Source organism: Podarcis erhardii, assembly GCF_964252035.2.
Source record: "Podarcis erhardii genome assembly, chromosome: 7".
NCBI classification, from domain to species: domain Eukaryota; kingdom Metazoa; phylum Chordata; class Lepidosauria; order Squamata; family Lacertidae; genus Podarcis; species Podarcis erhardii.
In genome coordinates, this window is record NC_138511.1 from 19,390,887 (window position 1) to 19,414,104 (window position 23,218).

A 23,218-nucleotide genomic window follows, 5' to 3' on the forward strand; every position below is an offset into this window, starting at 1 on the left:
CCTTCTGGAACAAATGAATAGCTTTCCTCCTGCCTTTGTGGTTTTACTCACCTTAAGACTTGGATTAAACTCCAGCATGTGTACCAGATACAATTCTTTGGAGTGTGTGTGGTGGAGCTGGGGGGCGGGGAGAGTATGTGTGCTCTATTTTGCCCACTCCTCATTTAGCATATCATTGCTGTGGGAAATAGATTCCTGCATTTATTTATTTATTTTGTTCCTCTGGAGCGATTTCAGTTTTCCCTGGAGTAGAATATGAAAATAATTCAAAGATTGCTTTTACTGCAAACGTTTAAACAGAGGAGGCAGAAAATGTAAAGAGGAAAAAGCTTTCGGGAGCAGAGATGGGATATTATAAAGTAGATATTTTATATATTGGCTCTTAACTCCTGTAACTCATTCCTAGAAGGCAGCCATGTCCTTTAAAAGCCACCTTCCAGTGAATTATTATTTTGAATATCAAAATTAAGTGCCATATGAGTGGAGAACATTTATGAAATTTCTAGTTCTAGGCTGGCAGCCTGCCTTGTGTGACTGTCCTTGAGTACACACCATACATTTAATGTGCATATATAGCACAGCACCCCCTCCCGTCCTATAAACACTTCACAGAGCTGCAGTTCCCAGCAGCCTTAAAAACTACAGTTCCCAGGATTCTTTGGGGGAAGCCGTTGCATGTGTTCAGTAGCATTACTTCTGTATGCCAAGAGGCACCTTCCACAACAAAAGAGGTATCAGAAGACATGGGAGAGACCCCAGGTTTGCAGAAGTACAAAAAGGCTTTAGGGATAGAGTCTTTGTGGGGTGGAGAAAAAGGCTCCCCAAACAGCCCACTGAGGATTCCACTTGCTCAGGGGCCATGAAGCACTTCATTGCAGTTTCCACTTGTGTGTAATAAAATACGAGCACACTTTTGTGTCCACTGTTAGTCCTACTCAGTGTAGACCCATTGAAATTAATGGACTTGACTCACTTAGATCCATTGGTGGGTCTGCTCTGAGTAGGACTTGGTTGTATGCAAACGGTAATTGTCGCAAGCTGTGATTAAACGCAACAATTAACATTCCATCAAGGTTTTTGGATAACCTGTTAAATCTGCATTCCAGATCTGTCAGTTGACTGTTGCCACTTTGTTAAACTAGTGTTTGTTTGTTTTATAAAAAGATGGATTCATCTTTAAATGGCTCACATTCATCCAGCCCTGTGGTGTGCAACAGAAGCAATTCAGAGCTTTAAATTATTGAACCAGGGATGCTCCTGAGGTAAACCACAGTTGAGCATGTTAATCAGTTATCAAAAACAGAGATCAACAGCTAGCATGTCCTTTTCGTTCTCTGCCCTCTGCTTTTCTAGGGACACAATAAATTTCCAAAAGTTCAACATAGATGTGATGGAAAGCTGGGGGAAAACCCTATTATCTTTTGTAAGATGCTCTGAGTATTGATTTGAATAGAAGAGCAGAGCTGAAATATGTACAGTGGTGCCCCGCAAGACGAACGCCTCGCAAGACGGAAAACCCGCTAGACGAAAGGGTTTTCCGTTTTGGAGGCGCTTCGCAAAACGAATTTCCCTATGGGCTTGCTTCGCAAGACGAAATGTCTTGCGAGTTCCTGCGGGTTTTCCCCCCTTTCCCCCCCTTTTCCTAAGCCGCTAAGCCGCTTATCAGCTGATCCGCTGATAAGCCGCTTATCAGCTGATCCGCTAGAAGCCGCTAAACCGCTAATAGCGCTAATCCGCTAAACTGTCAATGGGCTTGCTTCGCAAGACGAAAAAACCGCTATACAAAGAGCCTCGCGGAACGGATTAATTTCGTCTTGCGAGGCACCACTGTATTGATAATAATTATGATGGTGGTGGCTAATCTGCAAAAACTATAGCCAGGTTCCTAATAAGTACACAACTGTCTGTGTGCACCTGAAAAGGCTCTGGGCTTGGGTCTCTGGATAATCTGTGCACATTATGATACATGGCAAACTAGCTTCCCAAATCGACAAGGGCTTTCAAAAGCAAAGTGTGGTATGATATGATGATTTATTGAATTTATATCTGAGATACACATTTTAAAAACAAATACAAAGCAGTTGCAAACATTCCCAAAACAATTACAATTTGAAACATTTGAAAGCAGTTACGAAATTTTTGAAAGCAGCTAAAAACATTTTTCTATCCAGTTTTTTTAGGGCTTGCCAGGAACAGTATTCTCCAGTAGCCTTGCTGAACCCTGAAGTTCCTTGCAGAATGTTACCAGGGGTTCATTAATAAGTGATGGCCGACAAACTCCCCTAGTAGAGTTTTCCCATGACCACTGATTCGCAAGGGAATATTACATGTTTTCTAGGTTCCAGCATAATGGTGAGGACTAACAGGTCCAACCAATTCCCATGCGAACTGAGTATGCACCCACTGAAATGGTCGAAGTAGGACAGGCAAAAGGAAGGTGTGACCAAAATCTAGAGGAAGATCTAGCACAGCGGTAAAGAACCTGTGCACCTCCCAGATTTTATTGTGACTCTCAACTCATCTCAGCCCCAGCCAGCATGATCAGTTGTCAAGGTGAGAGGAGTTGTGCGGTCCACTAACACTTGGAGGGCCACAGATTCCTGAACTAGTTCCTGCAAGTTGTTGTGACTTTTGAGAAGAGGGGGAGCCAGTGTGATGTAGAGTGTCAGACTAGGACTTGGGAGACCAGGGTTTGAATCCCTGCTCAGCCTGGGAACTCATTGGACAACCTTGGGCTAGTCACAGTTTCTCAGCCTAACCCACCTTGCAGGATTGCCATTGGGAGGAAGAGAGCCGCAGATGCCACCTAGAGCTCCTTGGAGGGAAAGTGAGATAAATAAATAAAAATATGCTGGAATAGGTAGACTTGTGGTTTGGATAATTACATTTTCAAGCAAGTGTTGCAGGCTCTAGGCCAGAGACAGGCCTGATTGGTTGTGTAGTCCAAGACATCAGGAGACTGGAAAAGGCTGGACAAGTTTATGCTTTTTATTGAGAAGGGGTCCAGAGTTGAGTTATAAATGTAAAACTATTGGGGGATTCTAGCCTCTATACAGTTTAGACGATGCAAGACTGTTAAGGGTCTTCCCCCTTCCTAAATATGCCCCAGAATCCAGTGAAACACTCAGCAAGTTGGGGAGGAGTTTTTTTGAAGGTGTGAAGCAGCTTATAGCAAGGATAGCCAATGTGGTCCGGTCCGTGTGTGTCCCCCCTCCCCCCCCGGATGTTGTGGACTACAACTCTCATCAGCCCCAGCCAGCATGTCTAATAGGGCTGTTGATGGAGATTGTAGTCCAAAACATGGGGGGGGGGGGCTCATTGGATCCCCCTTGCTTATAGGGTCTAATAAATGGAGGCCCATTTCTTTAAAAAAAGAAGATGATGATATATTTGAACTGTGAAACTCCGCCCCCCCCAATACTGGTACAATTGTTAAATTCTTTCGCGGGGAGGGGAAGCAACCGCAATTCCCCACTCTGGGGGCCAAAGTAAATAATCTGTCATAATGCATTTAACAAATGAGGATGCAAACCACAAGAGTAATGCACAGGAGAGGAAGGATCTCGTTCCTTGGCGGGGAGATTACTGAGGTTTGGGAACCTCGGAAATTGCTGGATTAAACTGGGGTCAGAGTAGAGCAAGCCGCAAAATGGTCCCCAAGCTACAAGAAGCAGTAGCCAAGGGTAATAGAGCTTCACCAGTAGGACAGGAAGGTGGAAGCTGGTGGTTATTTAAGGAAGAGGCCTGGTGTTTTATGTCTCTGCGAGAGGGACATTTCTTTGGGTTGCTTTTGCTCCTCTGTTTAAAAATAAACCTCTGGCCTTCTGTCACAGCAGCAGGTAGAGTTGCTAGACATATCTGATTTCAGAACATTTCTTGCTGGAGCCAGGTGGACCAGCCAACTGAGTTGCACAAGCCCACGAAAGAACAGAAGCTACCACCTACCACCATCCCAATGGTGCAAATTCCATGGTGCTTAGAGATCCATGGCTTGTACCCAGTGTTAATCCTACCTATCAAAGTAAATGGACATGACTAATTTAGGCTTATTAATTTAAGCAGGTCTGCCCTAGTAGGACATAAATTGGATGCAACCCAGTGGTTTGTTCTGGCAGCCCCACTTACTTAGGCTTAGGGTCTTCCTTTCTTTTTTACTACCTCCCCACCCACTCTCATTAAAACGAGAATCTTTCTCAGCCAACACAATCTACTCATATTCTGTAGCAAAATCCGAACTGATCCTTGTTTGTGTTTATGGCTACATGGCCCCCTCCACCCCCTGCATAAAATTTAAAAGGACTTTCTGAGTGAGATCTCTAGATGGATTAAAAATAGACTTTATTTGGGGAGACTTTTTGTATCTGGGGATTAGGTTATATTTAGCGAGCATCTCAATATGTTTCGATCCGAGTTTCAGTATCTGCTCAGGACCCATAAAAATTAGAGCACAAATGTGTTGATAGCTTTTAGTGGATTATATGCAGACAAGTCCGTAATAAAGACAGCTGATGAGCCTTTTCATTCACACTCTTGGGTGCTAAGAGCTACATTCAAAAAATGAAAATGGCTGTTAGGTCTGTTGCTCTTTTAGAACAAAGAAACAATAAGCAGAAGAACACACCTGGGTGTGTCAATGTTACATGAGTTGCTAGCATGGGCACCCACATGGTTCCCTTGTGCCTGGAGGGTCCCCGTCTCCCAGTGAAAGTAGGCCTTAAAGATACATCTTTGTAGACAGTAGACATGTGTGTTTGGTTGTGGTGTGTGCAGGGTCCATGAGTGTTTCTCCTGTTTGTAAATGTACCCATGAGCCCAAAAAAGTTGGCAACCCCTGCTGGCTTCCCCCAAAGAGTGCTGGGAATTTGTATAATGAAAGTGTTGGCAATTCTCCTTTAAAGATCCCAAGCCCCTCTTGCAGAACAAAACCCCCAGAGTTTCCCCTTGGAAGACCTGCTCAGATATGTGTGTCATGGGTATGCTCAATGTGTTAATCAGAGGCTAAGCTTTGATGGATAGGTGTCTTACTAACTCAGAGCATGAAGGCATGCTCAGGAGATTGCTTCCCACAATATAGGTTGTAGAATTTACTGCTAGACCAGAAGACGGGGCAGTGGACCATGACAAAGGGGTAGAAAGTTGCAGTGGCCAGAATCCAGCCAAAACCTTCCTAAAATATAGAGACTGGATCAAATGTAAATCATTGCAGTGCTGATATTTCAAATGACCTAGAACCCTTCCCCTGGGCAGAAAGCACAAGTAACCTATTTGATTTCTGAACATACTTGGACAAGTTTATTAAATATATTTTACTATTTTAATTAAGCACTTGGCTGTTGGTTTTTTGAGGTGTCAGGGAGATTGTTATCTTGTAGTCAACTCAGAATAAAACATTTCTTCCTCCCTGTATGTTGCTATTGGATTTGTATAAATCTTTGTTTACAGCATCCTGGGTTTGACCCCCACCCCAGCCATAAACTCACTAAGACTGACTTGTGATTGAGTTTGTGGTGGTATTATTTTTTGTGCTTCATGTTTGTGTTGTTAAACCGCCTTGCAGATAGAAAGGCAGGATATACATGTTTTAATAAGTATGGGATTTGGGCCAAGTCTCCTTCCTTTCCTCTGTAGAGAAACTTTGGTCATGCAGATCTTGCTAAACTACAGTTCCCACCATCCCCGGCCATTGCTTATGCTTGCTGGGGCTGATGGGAGTTGTAGTCCAACAGCATCTGGAAATCTGGAAGGCCAGAGGTTCCCCAAACCTGGTCTAAGCCCACCCTTCTGTAATGCTGAGTGTTGTAATCAGCACAGCATGGATATCCAGCATGTTGTTTGCTGGACAACAACTCCCACCATCCTGATTATTGGCCATGCTGGCTGCTAGGGAATTGGAGTCCAACAGCATCTTGAGGACTTCAGTCGGCCGCCCCTGCATTACAGCATTAATGCATGTGAGCCACTTTGCCATGATCATCCTAACAAGCAGCAGCATTTATATTGCACTTAGATTTGGCACTCACTTGCCTGGTGGTTCTGGGACGCGGGTGACGCTGTGGTCTAAACCACAGAGCCTAGGACTTGCCGATCAGAAGGTCGGCCGTTCAAATCCCTGTGACGGGGTGAGCTCCTGTTGCTCAGTCCCTGCTCCTGCCCACCTAGCAGTTTGAAAGCACGTCAAAGTGCAAGTAGATAAATAGGTACCACTCCGGCGGGAAGGTAAACGGTGTTTCCGTGAGCTGCTCTGGTTCGCCAGAAGTGGCTTAGTCATGCTGGCCACATGACCCGGAAGCTGTCCCTTGGCCAGTAAAGCGAGATGAGCGCGCAACCCCAGAGTCGGTCACGACTGGACCTAATGGTCAGGGTTCCCCTTACCTTTACTGCCTGGTGGTATTAGCAGGGAATAATGAGAGTTGCACCCCAGGAACCTCTGCAGGGTCCTTGCGTCGGCTGGCCCTATTGCTAACGGTCCTCCTACAGCCTTTGCTGTGGGGAGTCTGCCTAGGTGATCCAGGCCGCCTTTTGCATCTCGCCCGGTGCCTCTTTTTTCTCTCTTTCTCCCTTCTGCCGCTCAGCCCAGCTCAGATCACATGTTAAGCTGCTGCCGCCGCCGCCTCTTCCCTCCCCTTTTGTAGTGTCAGAGCCTCCCCGGGTAACAAGCGATCCCCGGCTCCTCCGGCTGCTGCCTCCTCCGCTGCCACCTCCATGCAGGACGCCCCTACTTGGAGATCCGGATTTTGACTCTTCCCCTCCACTCTCAGCAGCGGCTGAAACAGGCAAAGGAGAAACGCTGCTCTCTGCTTTGGCGGCGGCTGGTTTGTTGCTTCGGAGTTCTTCTTCTTCCTCCTCCTCTTCCCCCTCCCAGAAGGGAAATCACCCCTCCACAGGGTGTGTGTTTGTTTGTGTGTGTGTGTGTGTCAGTTTGTACGTCAGTCATTTTTGTGCAATCGGTGTTCGCGCGTGCTTGTGTTTTGTGGTGGGGGAGAGCTTTGAAAAACCCTTTGCTCCTTCTCCGGCTCTCTTTTCGATCCGGATTTAAACATCACTTTGAAACTCTTCTTTTCTCCCCTCCACCCGCCTCCCACTCTCTGTGTATTTAGGGGAGGAGTGTTGGAACCGAGAAATCTGCAAACACAGAAGTGTTGAGTTTTTTGGGGGAGGTGGGGTGGGCTGTATTTTGTGTGTTGCGGTTTGTTTTTGTTTTGTTTTTAATCATTGCCAAACTGGATTATTTGGGAAGCCCAAACGGAAGTGTTTGGCAGCCCTGGATTTTGGAACTAAATAGGGACTGATTCTCCCCCCAAAAAGGTGGGGAATAGTGAAGCAGTCTTATTTCTTTTCCTGGAAGAGATTTATTTGGAAATCTTCTCCATATATGTCTGTCTCTATAAATATATTTAAACTTTCAAAAGAAACCTGGATGCTTTGAGCTCGGAATGAGTTTTTCATCTTTTCACAGCTCAGACAGCAACCCCCTTCTCTGTCCAGAATTGTAGAGAAGGAAAAGCACTATTCTCTCGCTCCTCCACCTCCAGCTTAAGATGGAACTAGATCTTGCTTCAGGTTTTCAACATTTATTTTCACGGAAACCAGCAGCTTGCCTTCTCAAAGCCCTCCAAACAAAGCACACAGCCTATGTCATTTTGAGCTAAAAGGTTGTTTTTTCTCGTGTGTTTCTTAAAAAAAAATCATTGAATCCTGGTTGAGACTTGAGACTGAAATTTGAAAATTTGCAATTTCTGTAGGACTTAACCTGCATATTTGTGCATGTTTTTGTGCAACCCCTAATCCGGTAACTTTTTAAACTACCGTGCTGGTTAAAGAGATTTTCTCTTTGCCTCTGCTGACATTCTATTTTTGTTTTAAACACAGAAACGCTTCATTAAAGGGCTCAGACAGTATGGGAAGAACTTCTTCAGGATCCGAAAAGAGCTGCTTCCCAATAAGGAAACAGTAAGTATCCATGGACTTTATGTAACTTGTTTGTGTGTGCGTGTTTTATGGCACTCTGCATTCCTCCATTTGATCGTACAAAGCTGTTGCCTTTTAACCCTGTGCTGGGCTTTTAACTCGGCTGCTTCTGGGACAGTTTTCAGAGCTGTTGTGTTGCGGGTGTGTGTTTCCCCCCCTCAAAGCAATAGGCTTGAGAAAGTAAACCAGTTTACTTTACAAACGCGTGTTTGATCAGATGGTGCTGGCAGTTTAGGGACGCAGCTTAGACCTAATTTTAAATGGATGATGCGATGATAATAGTTGCAAGGATAGTCGTTGCGTTGCTAAACTTGAAGGCCATATTGAAGCCGATTCTAATTGCATTTCGAAGAACAGAAGTCTCTGTAGGGTGGGTCGGGGTGTCTGCCCTGGCTGTGTCGGGAGGTTGTTGTGTGTGTGTCACTTAACGCTTCCGCCGTTAGCAGATGACAGTTTTTGTTTCGCAGCCGATAGGATCCTTCCTGCCACTACACAACCATCCAGCTGACAGATTTATTTATTTTTGCTGAAAATCTTGCAGGTGCCTGCATTAGAGAAAACAAGAAATAAATGCCTTTCCTTTTAGAAAGCAGGGGAGATTAGGATCGGTTGAGGTCTAGTAGTTCCTATCTCTAGAAGCTTCTGTTTTCAGAGCTGCTGGTAGTTTCTCTTTGCGCTTGTAGAAGGGACAGGCTCCCTTTTTGCCTTTTGGTTAGGAAAAGAGCAATGAAAAACGGCAGGCAGAGGTAGTATTTGTCCCTGGGTGCTTGTTCCATGGGACACTTGCATATTTTTAAAGCAACATCAAGGTGATTGTTCAGCAAATGCTTAAAGAATGGTTTCTCATGGTGGAACCTCTTTGCCACGAAAATGTCGCCGTCTTCATTTCTCTGAACAGAGGCAGGCAGGGAGAGAGTCACTGTGATTGTGAGTCATGGTTTTAATTTAATTGAGTAACTTGGACTCTGAGGTTTTCCTCCATGGTGCAAAATACGACTGTTGAGCTACTGTGTTGTGACACGAGGACCTGTCATCGTGAAGGATTAATTGTAACATCACATACACCAGGCAGGCAGGCTTCCTGCAGAGTTTTTCTTGCTTTTTGTCCCCGCTACGGACAAACGATTATAAAGGAAAAGTAAACTTCTGCATTTTAATAACTTTCTCATTGGACAAAGGCTCTGGGAAGAAAGTTATATCCTTTTCTTAATAAAATCAAAACAAAACAAATGGACACACGCCCTAACAAACATTGGCTTTTCTAAAAATATATAAAGACATAGGTTGTGAGCAGATATTTTTTGTTTTACGTATCTAACAAAGTCCTTTTAAATTGTTCACTCTCTGCAATGATACGGGGTGTGGGTGTGTGTATTATTTTTTTGCAAAGTCAAGTGGGAAAAAGGAGGTTCGCCTAGTCACCCTCGTTGGACTTTGAACTTGCCAAGTCACATAACTTGTGCCCTCCCCTTTAGAAGAAGGGTAAAAGCGGGGCAGGGAAGAGTTACAGGCTCTGTGAAAAAAAAGAACTCAGGGTGCTGACGCCACTCAAGCATCACATTTTTATTGTGGGAGGCCTAAACATTTTGTGTTAGAGGAGATGGGGCATTGAAGCTCAAGCTGTTTGATGTCCTGTGTTGGGGTCCCAACTGAGCGTCAGCCTCTCATGCCTCTAGTGGTAACTGATCTGCGAGTAACCTTTGACCTACAATGGGTTGTTTAATCTCTGCTTCCTGTTCTTGCCCACAGGTTTCCTCTTGCTTGATCTTGCCTCCTCAATCAGGCAGAGCTCAAGAATTGGGGTGGGGGCAGGGGGGGCAGAGGGCAGGGCCGGACACAGACTTGCTCTTGTGTGCTTTAAAAAAGACAAAAAATAATGCTTTTGATTTTACAAGCTTTCTTGATTTGTTTTCTTCTCCTAAAACGACCCACCCCACCTTTTTTTTTTTTTTTTGCTTGAAATTGTTAAGAATGGGATAGCACAGTAGGAAGGAAGGAAAGAAGGGAGGGAGGGAGGGAGGGAAAGGGCAACCCCATAGTGAAAGTGAATGTAGAGCAACACGAACCTTGAAGTGGAAGAGTGGCTCTTGTTTGTTGGGATCATGACACAGCTAGGACCAGCTTGTTGTACCCTTGGGTGCAAGTTCCAAGGCATATTTACCTGGCCTTGGTTAATTTAGCTGGTGGTGACTGCCTTGAATTTGACCTTGGGAATGCCAGTCAGAATGCATTACAACTGAGGATCTTTTGTTTTGGATGATATTGTTTGGAGTTTGCCTGCGCTTATTATTTTTATTATTTAAATACTAAGCATCTGGACTCCAGAATTTTTTACCTACCATTTGCATCCTTTGACCCAGAACCCAGTCCAAGGGGAAGTGAAGAGGAGTTAGTTTTGGTGAGTTGTAGCAAAAACTAGTCCTACTCAAGAGTAGACCAGCTGAAATTAATGGATATGGCTAACTTAGGCCCATTAAATTAATTGGGTCTACTTGAGTGGAAGTGCCTTCTGCATATTATATTAGAATCATAGCCTTAGGCTAGTATTCTCTGACTTGAGTTTGTGCATGTGTATTAAATGGCTGTGTGAGCTTATATTCCTTCTGGTTTGAAATTTCCTCATCTTGCAAACAAGTCCACAAAAAATTGCAAGCCTACTATGGGTTTTATTAGCCTGCTTTCACATATGGATGGGATATAAGTGCTTTTAAATAATTAATAAAATAAACATATGAGTCACCCATGGCATAAAGGAGCAGAAGTGCCAACTTTCCTAATTCTTTCCTTCCAGAAGTCTCCTAGTGGAGATTTCCTTGCCACCGGCAACCAAGCACAATGCTGCAGGAAAGTGCCCTAATTAAGGGGCAGAGAACCTGCTTTGCATGCAGATGCTCCCAGCTTCAATTTCCAATGGCCTCTCCAGGTGGAGATGAGTCTGAAACCCTGGAGAGCCATTGCCAGTTGGTGTGAACTAGGTGGACCAATGGTCTCACTCATCATAAGGCAGCTTCCTAACAAAATGAATTTCAATAGGGAAAAACGTAAAGTTCCACATTTAAGCAGGAAGAGGCTGCACAAATATATCATGGGGGACACCTTGCATGCATGTGAAAAGAATATCGGGGTCTTAGTAGACCACAAACTTAACATGAGTCAGCTGTGTGATACTGCAACAAAAAAAAATGCCATTCTAGGCTGCATCAACAGAAGTATAGTGTCCAGATCAAGGAAAGTCATAGTCCTGCTCTATTCTACCTTGGTCAGGCCACACCTGGAGTACTTTGTCCACTTCTGGACACCACAATTTACAAAGGATATTGGCAAGCTGGAAGGTAACCAAGATGATCAAAAGTCTGGGAGCCAAGCCTTATGAGGAATGGTTGAGGGAGTTGGGTATGCTTAGCCTGGAAAAGAGACAACTGAGAGGTGGTGTGATAGCCACTTTCAAATATCTAAATGGATGGAGCCATTTTCTTCTGCTCTGGAGGCTAGGACCTGAACCAATGGCTTCAAGTTACAAGAAAGGAGATTCCAATTAAACACGAGGAAGAGCTTTCTGACACTAAGAGCTGTTTGACAGTCTCCCACCAGAGGTGGTGGACTCCCCTGAAGGTTTTTAAGCAGAAGTTGGATGGCCATCTGTCATGGTTGCTTTAGTTGAGGTTCCTGCATTGCAGGGCATCAGACTAGATGTTCCTCAGGGTCCCTCCCAACTCTTACAATTCTATAATTCAATAGAGCGGTGGGAAAGGACTCCCACATCCTGTGTATCTGCTACATTTGCTTTTCAAGTGTGGCAAGGGCACCTCTCGCCAATGAGTGTGGGCTCCTGGTGGGCATGTTTTTATAAACAGATTCTGCATTCACATTTTGTGAGCTGGTTGTGCAGGAACCAAGGCTCCTAAGAATATTAGAAGAGCCCTGCTGGATCAGAACAAAGACCCATCTAGTCAAGCATCCACAGTCCCACAATGACCAACCAGATGTCTCTGGGAAGCCCAGGAAGACAGGAGATTGCAGTAGCCTCGCTTCCCCAGAGTTTGGCATTCAGAGATGTACTGCCCCTGATCCTGGTGGGAAGTGGAGCTAGGGTATCACCATTATGGCTCATAGCCACTGATAGCCTAATCCTCCATTAATTTGTCTGATCCCTTTTTAAAGTCATCCAGGTTGATGGCCATCACCACCTCTTATTCTGAGTTTGGTCTCCTGCTTACAGAAACCAGTGTGCTGAGTCTGACACAGGAAAACCTAACAATTTTAGAGGGATTGGGATAGTTCAGGGCATGTGAACCTTGGAGAGGAAGAAGGGTTTGCATTTTTATTTTCAGTTACTGACATATAAATTAATGCTACATATTTCCTTTGCAAACCAGACTATAACAAGTTGCCTGCCTGCCTGCCTTCACATACCAACCTGTCTTAAGTTATTTGCTGCTATTCGATAGCCTGAATGGAAAGAACTGTCTCTTTTTACAAAGGGGTTGGTTTCTGTTCGCCTGGAGGTGATAGTTACTTGCTGTGCTGTTGCAAGTAACTGACTTTTCACCTGCTATAGGTTGATTTTCATGTTTCATTGTCATAATTTGTACACTCCCCTCCCTCCATTTTTAAAAATTAAATGGTAGTTAAATTTCTTGTTGTTGTCTTTTAATTTAGGGTTTAAGGAGATCCTATTCCTACAGATACACTCCCTTCATCCTTCTCAATAAACCAAGGTTTTAATCTTATTGTGCAGCTATTGATTTATATTTTCTAGCCTGCTCTGTGGCTAGTTCTCTGGGCATGTTACAGTTAAAATAATTTGTGTTCTAATAAATACTGGACTGAAACATCTGTCAGATCTCATAGCTGGGCCCTGAAAGGCCATAACTGAGGGTGACTAAGAATGTATCTGTTTATTCCATTGCTGTTATAAAGGTGTGTTGAAAGTAATTCATAATGTTCCCGAAAAGGCAGTGGTACAGTCTTCCTTGGGATTGTAGTGCACAAAAATGCCAGGGGAAGATTACATGTTTTGTAAGTGACCATAAAGTAGGAAGTTAGCATGTCAGGGAGGTTGGGACATCTTAATGTGGCCTTTCCACGTGCAGAGAGAGAGAGAGGGAGAGAGGTGGGGCTGCTAGGAAAGCATCTAAATGTGCGGTTGCAGAGTTGAATTTTCAACTGGTACAATTCCAAGAGTACGGTACCACATGCTTCCTCATCCCACCCTTGCATCTGAATTTGTTTTGAGGGATTGGCCAAATAAGCTTTCAGCTTACAGGTTGGGATGAGGTATGATGTGTGGAACCCTGAAATTGCTGGACTGCGCCCAAAGGTGTATTTATTTTTTTAAGGCATTATTTCTGTCTCCGGTTCTCCTCTCAGGCCAAGGGCAGCATTGTTGGGACAGGCTGCCCGGGCTAAACAAATGGCGCTTTTAGTACCTTGGGAGGTAAGAATTACCACAGTGTTGCCCTTTCCAACGTCCAGAGTTATTTAATTTTAGATTCAGGGTCCTAGACAAACAGTGGCATTCTTGGCTCATTAACACTTAATCTAGTGTTACATAATCCCACGATTTGGCTTTCTTAAACAGTTTCTGCTGAAAAGACACACACACACACACACACACACACACACACACACACACAATGTATTGCAATGCTGCACATGTGGTTTGGAAAAGGTCATGGTGCCGTATATACTCGAGTATAAGCCGACCCGAATATAAGCCGAGGCACCTAATTTAACCACAAAAAACTGGGGAAACTTATTGACTGGAGTATAAGCCGGTTCACCACACCACAAACCTCCTGGTGAGCCGGAGTGTGTGTGTGTTTGTGCATGCATGTGCACACAGCAGAGGGGGCTTCTTTCTCCCCCCCCAGCCTCTCCCGTCCCCTTGTCTACCTAGGGTGCTACCGAGAGGCAGAGGCTGGTGGCGGCAGTGGCAGAGGAAGAACAAGCAGCCCAAAAGGGCTGCTTTCGGGCTGCTCGTTCCTCCTCTGCCGCCGCGGACAGTGGCAAAGGCGGAGGACGAGGAAGGAACAGCCTGAAAGGACCCTCACTGAAAAAGTCGGCTTATACTCAAGTATATACGGTACAGTGGTACCTCGGGTTAAGTACTTAATTCGTTTGGAGGTCCGTTCTTAACCTGAATCTGTTCTTAACCTAAGGCACCACTTTAGCTAATGGGGCCTCCTGCTGCTGCCGCGCCGCTGGAACACGATTTCTGTTCTCATCCTGAAGCAAAGTTCTTAACCTGAAGCACTATTTCTGGGTTAGCGGAGTCTGTAACCTGAAGCGTATGTAACCCGAGGTACCACTGTACTTTTTTCTTAAGCCCACAGAAGTTTGGTAGGAAGTTTTGTTCGGGTCCTCGGCTCCACCTGTGCAATCTACACAGGCTGACTGTGAACAGATGCATCAGTGCATTTGCAGGCTGGCTGGAGTTAATGATTCTCCCTCGTCCCTCCCACCTGCCCCCACTTAAACTGCAAATTTCCTTTAATGAAGGGAATGGGATAATTGCTTAGGCAAGGGCTTTTCACCCCCTCAGTGCAAAGCCCTGACTTCTCTGAACCTCAGACATTCCCACCCCTTTTAAATGTGGATCTCATAACACTTTTTTTTTTTTTTTAATGCCGGGAGCAGAGCCTTAATTGTGCATAGACAGTATGGACACAACCCTCTTGCCCTGCTTTCCCACAGGAAGTCTTTATTTTTGTGTAGAAGGTTTGTTTCCCTAATGATGAGGCATATTAATATAGCGTTGGGGCCTTGGCTCTTAATTTTCTCACTTGCCATGTAAGCATTTTTGTTGTTGCCACTGCTCTTCAAATACCATACCTTCTCTCCCCCACCTTAATAACTTGCTCTCTCCCTCCCTCCCTCCCTCATCTCTCTTCCTGATGCAACCAAAGCTGAAATTTCCCATTAGGGATGGAATCGGCTGCCAACATAAACAACCCCTGCTTCTGCTCCTCTTCGTTCTGGCCTGCCTCGTTCTGGATATTACAGGAGGGGGAGGAATTTTTTGTTTCTGTGAAATTGCAGGCTGGTCTTCTGTTTATTAAGTCAGATAATGGCCTGATTCTGCCCCCAACCCCTCTCTTTTTGTATTTAGCCACAGCAGAAATGCTGCATTAAAGTCCAGCCTGGTGATCAACAGGCTGCAGGAGTGGTCCTTGGCTTGGCAGGGGCATCATTTATGGAGGGGGGAAGCCCATCCTCTCTACTCCATCCTATGTTTCAAGCCTCATGGATCTATTCCTCCAGAATGCTTAGTTCTTGTGCAGTGCTACAAAATAGCTGCCACAAAACTTCCAATGCATACTGGATTGTGTGTGTGTGTGTGTGTGTGTGTGTGTGTGTGTGTTTTACATCCATTTTTCTTCATTTGGTTCCCTTCAATGTAAATATGTACAAATGCAGGCCTCCGAGTCGCGCAATCAATCTTGTCTCCTGAAATCTTTGCCCACTCTCACTCACACAACAGACTGCAACAGTGGGCCTGCTGGTTTGCTCAGAATTGGCAAGCCATTCGCATATGCTGCAAAGCCATCTCTCCCCCTCCCCCAACTCCCCCGGTAAGGGATGTTTCCCCACTGAATGTCTAGTCTACCCCACTCATTTAAACCATTAATCTCAAACACGCTTAGCAAAGACCAGCCTCTGCCGTGATCCAGCAGCTATCATCTTGTGTTCTTGTGCCACCTAAGCAAGGATCCACACACCACACGCAGACTGTTTGTTCTAGGAACAAACGTAGGGATATGAGAAACTGAGATTTCCAGAACATCCCAAAATTATAAGTTCTCGGTGTGGGGAGGCCTTGTGTCTTTGAGAGAGAGAGAGAGAGAGAGAGAGAGAGAGAGAGAGACTGACTGACTGACTGACTGACAGTACATGTAAAAAAACACACCCAGATGTGGGTGGGGAAAGGGAGATTCTCATGTTTGAATCCTCCTCACCATCAAAGGCTTTCTGCATATGGAAAGGTAGCACATCAGTGAGAATGGTTCTTTCTTGAGCTGGCCTCACCTGTCCAAAGCAGTACATTTAGCTCTCCATGTGAACTCAGTTTCTGATGGAAAGGAGCAGTTGAAACACATGGTGCTACTCTTGTTTCATTATCAACTGGTATGGATCCTAGAATCAATAGAATTGTAGAGATGGAAGGGCGCCCAAGGATTATCTAGTCCAACCCCCCTGCAAGGCAGGAATCTCAACACAAAGTACCATGTACTTGTCTTAAAAATTTGACCAGGCTTAAATTTAGTAGTAATTACTTTTTAAAAAATTTTATTAGTACCAAAGAAAGATGATGAAATGTGAACCAGTAGGCATGATCTCTGAAGTTAGCGGAGATGCCTTGAAAGCAGTTAAGCTGAAGGTATTTTCTCCAGATTTTTCTGGATTCGAAATGGGTTAAGGATCTGATTGTTAAAGCTGATGATCTACCTACCATGTTAGCTGATAGCAAGAAGGGCTTTGCTTGAAGAGCCACATTCTGACAACTTGTGTAATCCTGCCGTGTGCATAGACTCTGCTTGCTTGTGCTGAGTATGACTTCATAGCTTAAAACTTCAGCCGAGTATGCAATTCCAGTGCTATTTTTGACCAGCAAGTCTTTGGTTTTCAAATTTTGCCTTGCACAGGTGTTCTGAATGGGCCTGGCAGGTATGCATCTTCCTACCTTGAGACTATGCATATCCAAAAGGCTTACAGCCTTGTTTCCACCACATCTACCTCAATGCACGGCTGGATACAGATGGGAAAAAGCAAATTTGTGCCAGTGGAGGCGGAAAAGCGACATTCCACCACAGAGAGATTGAACCAATCCCTCTGGAGAGATTTCAGTGAGGGATTAAGCAACCAAGACAAGGAAGTACACTTAAATAACATGGAAGTATTAAAAAGAGACAGAAAAGAATTAAACATGCACATAGTTTACTGCATGGGTAGCCAACATGGTTCCTTCCAGATTTTTTCAGACTGCATCTCCCACCATCCCTGGCTATTTGCCATGCTAGCTGGGGATGATGGGAGTTGGAGTCCACAACATCTAGAACAGGAACCATTGGTTATCCATGCACATAGGAAAAAACGGATCTACAGAGAATTAAAAATACCCAGGTTGTCTAGTGTGGAACCATGTCAGCTTAAATTGTTTGCAATTTTCACAGTGACAAAAGTTTACCCATAGCCAAGCTGCTTATTGGAGCAGGGTGGTAAAGCTATTTCTGGGATGTTGCATGCTGGCTACACTTGTTTATGGACTTTCAAAGACTATGATGGTGAGCTACTAGGGCTCAGTTGAGTTGGAGGCAGCCATTTAATGTGAGAGAAAGCAAGTGCCTGTCCCCTGCAGCCTCCGGGAGCAGAGCCAAGTTCTTTAACCTCTTGGCTGCTGCCCTGCTTGAGTAGCCCCTCCCTTGCCCCGAAATATATTTCCAGATGCAGTTGTCCCCGAAATCATAAAACAGGAGCTGGCCTTCTGGTGCCAACATTGGATTCTGCTAGCTCTGTTTACCACGGGCAGTAAATCAAGCCAGCTATTTATGCAGCAGCTCTGTTTTCTAGTTTACTTAGGAGATTGAAACCATGATGTTTGCTTTTGTTCATCAGGTTTACTGTGTGCTAGAAGTAAAATATTATTGCAAGCAAGAGGGGAGCCATTAGCAGATTGCATCTTGCCTGTGCTGTGAGCCAGTGACTCTGCTGCTGGTTTCTGGGAGAGGAAGGTACTTACTTGGGAGAGCAGAGCCAAATTCTGTAGGGGAAATCAATGCCCCGCTGCCTGGTTTTTCTACACACACACACACACACACACACACACACACTTTTAAAATTTTGGAATGCTCTTGTTTTCCCCCAGTAATTCCTACGTGGTTCCTCATATTGTTACATGATCTGCTATATATTTTGGAAACTTGTGCATCTGCCTTCTATTCTGCGGGTTCCCAGACTGTGATCCCTAGTGGTCTGTGGCATGTCCTAAAGATAGGAGATGGCTTATCCATCACATTAACTATTCGTGCTGATTTAGTTGTATTTTTATTGCTTCTTTTATTTTTTGTATTGTATTTTATTGTCGTACAATGTGAATTTTGTCGACGGTACAACTGTGTTTGGGTCCCATATACCTGGAGATCCCTAAGGACTGAAAGAGCAGTCTTAAGGCATATGCTTTGTTCCTGTGACTCTCCTGGCCATTAGGGAAGGGCCTTAGGTCAGTGATATTACACACACTTGTCATGCAGAAAGTCCCAGGTTCAGTCCCCAGCAACCACTGGTACAGCTACTGCTGCCAGTCTTTGTAGACAATACTGAACTTACTCATTCTAAGGAGCTTCCTTTTGCATGGCCAGCAGGCAGTATAAACTTAGAATCTTCTGCCATCTCCAGGGATATCCCAGTAGGTACATAAGTGGACTCTTCACCAGACAAGTCAATATGGAAACATCGTCATGAGAGTAGTAAGTTTGACAAGCAATTGCCCTCTGAACCATCTTCAAACTGTGCTCCCTCATCACTTGCTGAAGAGGCTGTTCCTGGAGAGCTACAGTTGGCCCTCTGCAAATCTCTCTTTTTATATTTTAAGCTATTCCAGTATCTTTTGCCCGCTGAGACAACGAGAGAGATCTCTCCACTTTCAGCTAAGATAAGGAAGACCTAAGTGGCCCTTTTCTCTTTCACCTGCCCCAAAATGTGTGCCCATCTCCTGCGCAGTTTGAGGAAATATGATGCATGGTCTCAGAAGTATAAAGCAGTTTCAGCTTTTTAGACAAGTCTCCTTCCTTCCTGTTTGAAACATCTCAGCTTGACCCTTGAAGCATAGTTTGCATTCCTGGCTGGTAGGGAGGATCCTTCAGCTGTTTGGCTACACACCAGCGGAGGCCTCTGCAGTTAGTGAGTGGCCTTGTTAAGGCTCATTGTAGGGGTTGTGCTTGGGCAAAAACTGTGCCTTTATAAAAAAGCTTCCTTGGGTCAGCTTTTGACAACCTGAGGCCCTTCAGATGTTTCGGCCTACATCTCTCATCAGCCTCAGCCACCACGGCCATTGGGAGCTGTAGCCCAGAGCATCTGGAGGGGGCTAGGTTAGGATAGGTGGCCTTAGATGTTCATGTATTACAGTGATGGCCAAACTTGGCCCTCCAGCTGTTTTGGGACCACAATTCCCATCATCCCTGACCACTGGTTCTGTTAGCTAGGGATGATAGGAGTTGTAGTCCCATAACAGCTGGAGGGACAAGTTTGGCCATCACTGATGTATTACATGGCCACTTGAAATAGCACAACATTGGAGAAGAAGCTGTGTCTTTTGGGTGTGGCCAGCCTCAACATAAGGGGTAAGGCACCTTTCAGAATAGGCTGGCACCATCTTGATTGGGGCCAGCCTAGTTTGAACACCTGGTGACATGGAGGCTAAAATAAAGTCCTCTATAGGCTTTTTTTGGAAAACATTTCTCCCCTTCCTACCCTCTCATTTTCTTAAGGAAATAAGGAGAAGAAGGGAGGAAAGAATGTGTAGAGAGTTTGGCAAATACGCTTCTCCAGCATGGCTGATGAGCCAGCCCACAGCTTACCCAGGAGACTTGCCCCGGACTCTGCTCTTTTGAGGAGGACTCTCTTTGCCAGTAGTGGCTGTTGGCTATTGGGCCTGTTAGGACTGAAGGCAAGGAGGCTAACAGTTGGTGGAGCCAGAGTGAACGACAGGCAGAGCCAGCTAACTCTAGCTTTTTGCCTCCAATCACCTCCTTCCTGAGACAACCCCACAACGAAGGAAGAAGAGAGAAGTGACAGTCAGTGCTGGGCATGGTTGAAAGTAAGTCAGGCAGGTGGGAGCTGAATTAGTGGGCACACGGAGGTTGGTGGGGCAGTGCCCCATTTGCTATAAGGCAACAGCCTCCACTTCTCCTTGCGCCAGCCTGGGACCCCCCCTTCCGCTTTGTTGCACAGAACATCCTTTCAGTTGTTTTGGAATACTTCAAGAAATGCTTCCATTCTTGCCTCTTTCGAAGTGGCTTTGCATGCATGGGAGAACTTCCTGGCGGATAGTGCCCTAGGTTAATTGGAGCAAAGAGGAATGCCAGTTTGATTCCTCCTCCTCTTCCACTTCCCATACTAGCTTTGATGGGGCAGCCCTGCCCTCTCCTGCCATGGCTCAGGGACTTATTTCACGCTCTGTGAAGCTGGGTAGCCAGAGAGCCTTCTTCCTCCTGCAGTAGCATTTCCCCCCTTTCTGAACGCAGGGCTTTTCTGACCTAAAAGGTAGGCCTTTCTTCAAGCCCTTCCTTGCAGCCAGGGTTGCTTGGGGGTGGGGCCTTTGCTAATGCAGTTGCGAAATATATTAGGTGGCTTTCGTCTTTGTTCAAAAGTTGCACTGAAAGCCCTGGGCGCCGGGCCAGAGGGGAGGATGTGATACACGGGAAATGTTTTCTTTTTCCCTTTGTGCCTGTTGGAGTTTTGATTAGCTTTGTTGCCAGTAAGCTTAATTATGTTCCCTTGCCTTAAAAAAAGAAAAAAAAGAAAAAGAAAAAGAGACGACTTGCCAGGGCTCCCAAACTTTCATTACTTAAATAATCTCTCTTTACCACTACCTGCTTGTTTTCTTCTTCTTCTGAAAGTAGCAAAATGATTCCAAGGTGGTGGTAAAGATGATGATGATGATGATGATGATGATGATGATTAGCCACCCACCTGACTGGGTAGCCCCAGCCACTCTAAGCAGCTTCCAGCAAAATATAAAAAGAGCAATACAGCTTGTTAAATGTGTGGTGGCCAGGGGCATGGCAATAGCCATACATGTCCACTTGATCACTTTGATCTGCAGAACTGGCACTGCCAGAGGTGCCACATAATACTTGCAACAAATTGGTCTTTTATTGTGGCAGCACATACCCTTTGGAACTCCCCACCTATTGATGTAAGGCAGCTGCCTTCACTTGCTCTTTTTGGCAACTGCTAAACATACTTTTATTTAGATAAACCTATACAGACATGTAAATTGTTGGCATGCACTTTTATCCCTTTTTGCCTACTGTTGGTTTTTAGATACATTTTTAAACTGTCTTTTTACAGTGCTATCAAATACCTCTTGTGTTTCAGCAATCTTGGGCCATGCAGCACAGATGGACAGTGCTGTGTAGAATAATTGCACCAATTTAGCGAAAAGATGTGGGTTTTTTTTGTTTTTTGTTTATTGTAAATTGATTAGAGGTTTTATTGTAATCTAGTGGCGTGTAAATTTTGTTAAGTAAACAAATTCAGAGCTTACACATCCATATTAACAAGTACAAGCCCTAGGGACACCCAAATCCATTTTATTTTATTCCAGAAGGAAGGGAGGCAGACAGATGGACCAACAAATGTAGGGGACTTCCTCACGAGCTGGAAACAGTAGTCTATGCTTGCTCTAGTTGCTTCCTGTTCTGGATTGACTTCAGTTTTGTTCTTCCATCGTCTGTGGCTTACAGGTGTAGTTTGGTGCCTGTTAACAGCACAACACTATCCCCTAAAGTTTCTCACACACTGATGTTACTAACTTCAAGAATTTACCACCTTACTCTGGGGCGGAACCCATCCAAATTAAAGGTGCTTTTAAATCCATCAGATTTGATGGAAGAGACTTAAGCAAGTACTTAACTTTCCCCTTGAAATCAGTGGGATAGGAAAGCGCCCACATTTTGGCTGCTTTAAGATTCAGGACAGACAAAAGAAAGTCGTCCTCCACCTAGTGCAGGGGTAAGCAACCTAAGGCCCAGGGGCTGGATGTGGCCCAGTCGCCTTCTCTCTTTTTTTTTTTTAAGAAATATTTATTAAAGTTTTCCAAAAAAAAAGAAACAGCAAAAATACAGAAATACAAAAATACAGAAATAAAAACAATTTAAAAACACATAAAATTTTCATCCACTTATTTTCTTTTAACTTATTTTCCCGACCTCCTCACGCCTCCCTTTCTTATATTCCAATTCCAATTGTTTGTTCAGCAAATCCTCCACTAATTCTTTTAATTATTTCAAATCCTTATTTTCCCTATCTCTTAAGCATTACAGCTGAAAACCACTTAATTACTCTCCAACATCATTCTAACATTCCTTAATTTTACAATATTTCTGAAGATAGTCTTTAAACTTTATCCAGTCTTCTTCCGCCGCCTCTTTTCCCTGGTCTCGGATTCTGCCGGTCATTTCTGCCAGTCCCATATAGTCGATCATCTTCATCTGCCATTCTTCCAGAGTGGGTAAATCTTGCGTCTTCCAATATTTTGCAATGAGTATTCTTGCCGCTGTTGTCGCATACATTAAAAAAGTTCTGTCCTTCTTTGACACCAATTGGCCGACCATGCCCAGAAGAAAGGCCTCTGGTTTCTTACCAGTCGCCTTCTCAATCCAGCCCATGGACAGTCGAGGAATCAGCGTGTTTTTCCATGAGTAGAATGTGTCCTTTTATTCAAAATGCATCTCTGGGTTACTTGTGGGGCCTGCCTGGTGTTTTTACATGAGTAGAATGTGTTCTTTTATTTAAAATGCTTCTCTGGGTTATTTGTGGGGCATAGGGATTCGTTTATAATTTTTTTTCCAAAATATAGTCCAGCCCACCACATGGTCTGAGGGATGGTGAACCAGCCCACAGCTGAAAAAGGTTGCTGACCCCAACCTAGTGCATAGTTAAAACTATGGTGTTCACTCCCACAAGGGGCAGTGATGGCCACCAACTTGGTTGTCTTGAAAAGAGGATGAGACAGATTCATAGAAGAGAAAGTTATCTATGTTCTCCTAGCCTAAGATGGCTGTGCAGTGCTTCCAGAGGCAGAGGCAGTAATGCTTCTGAATACCAGCTGCTGGAAACCACAGTGTGGGTTGCGCTCAGATCCTGATTGCTAGCCTCCCTAATCCAGCAGGTGGTTCTTAATGCTGTTATTCTTAATAGTGTCTTGACTCAACAAAGGTAAATGTTGCATTTTCAGTGTAGAGTTTTGTTTTCCATTGTGTGGGATGGTGGGAGAATATTCCATGCTCCCTGTATTCTCCAAACATGACCTCCCCACCCACCCCACCCAATTACAGTGCTCTCAAATACCTCTCTGTTTCAGCAATCTTAGGCCATCCAGCACAGATGGACAGCGCTGTTCAGAATAATTGCACTAAATTGCTGAAAAGAAAGAAACCCCCAGAGAATGTGGGGGGTACTGGAAGAGAAAAAGACTTGGAGGAAGCATCAGCAAATGAAAAAACAGACCACAGAAACATAAACCACC

General features: G+C 44.6%; 1 protein-coding gene across 20 annotated transcripts in view; it reads left to right on the top strand.

The window, feature by feature from the left end:
* Positions 1 to 23,218, top strand: part of RERE (arginine-glutamic acid dipeptide repeats) — a 344,648-nt gene that overhangs the window by 261,881 nt on the left and 59,549 nt on the right. For all 20 annotated transcript variants that reach the window (XM_081870748.1, XM_081870742.1, XM_081870743.1 and 17 more), the window contains one exon: positions 7,870 to 7,950. In XM_081870748.1, coding sequence (XP_081726874.1) covers positions 7,870 to 7,950 — 81 coding nt within the window. The remainder of the gene's footprint in view (positions 1 to 7,869; positions 7,951 to 23,218) is intronic.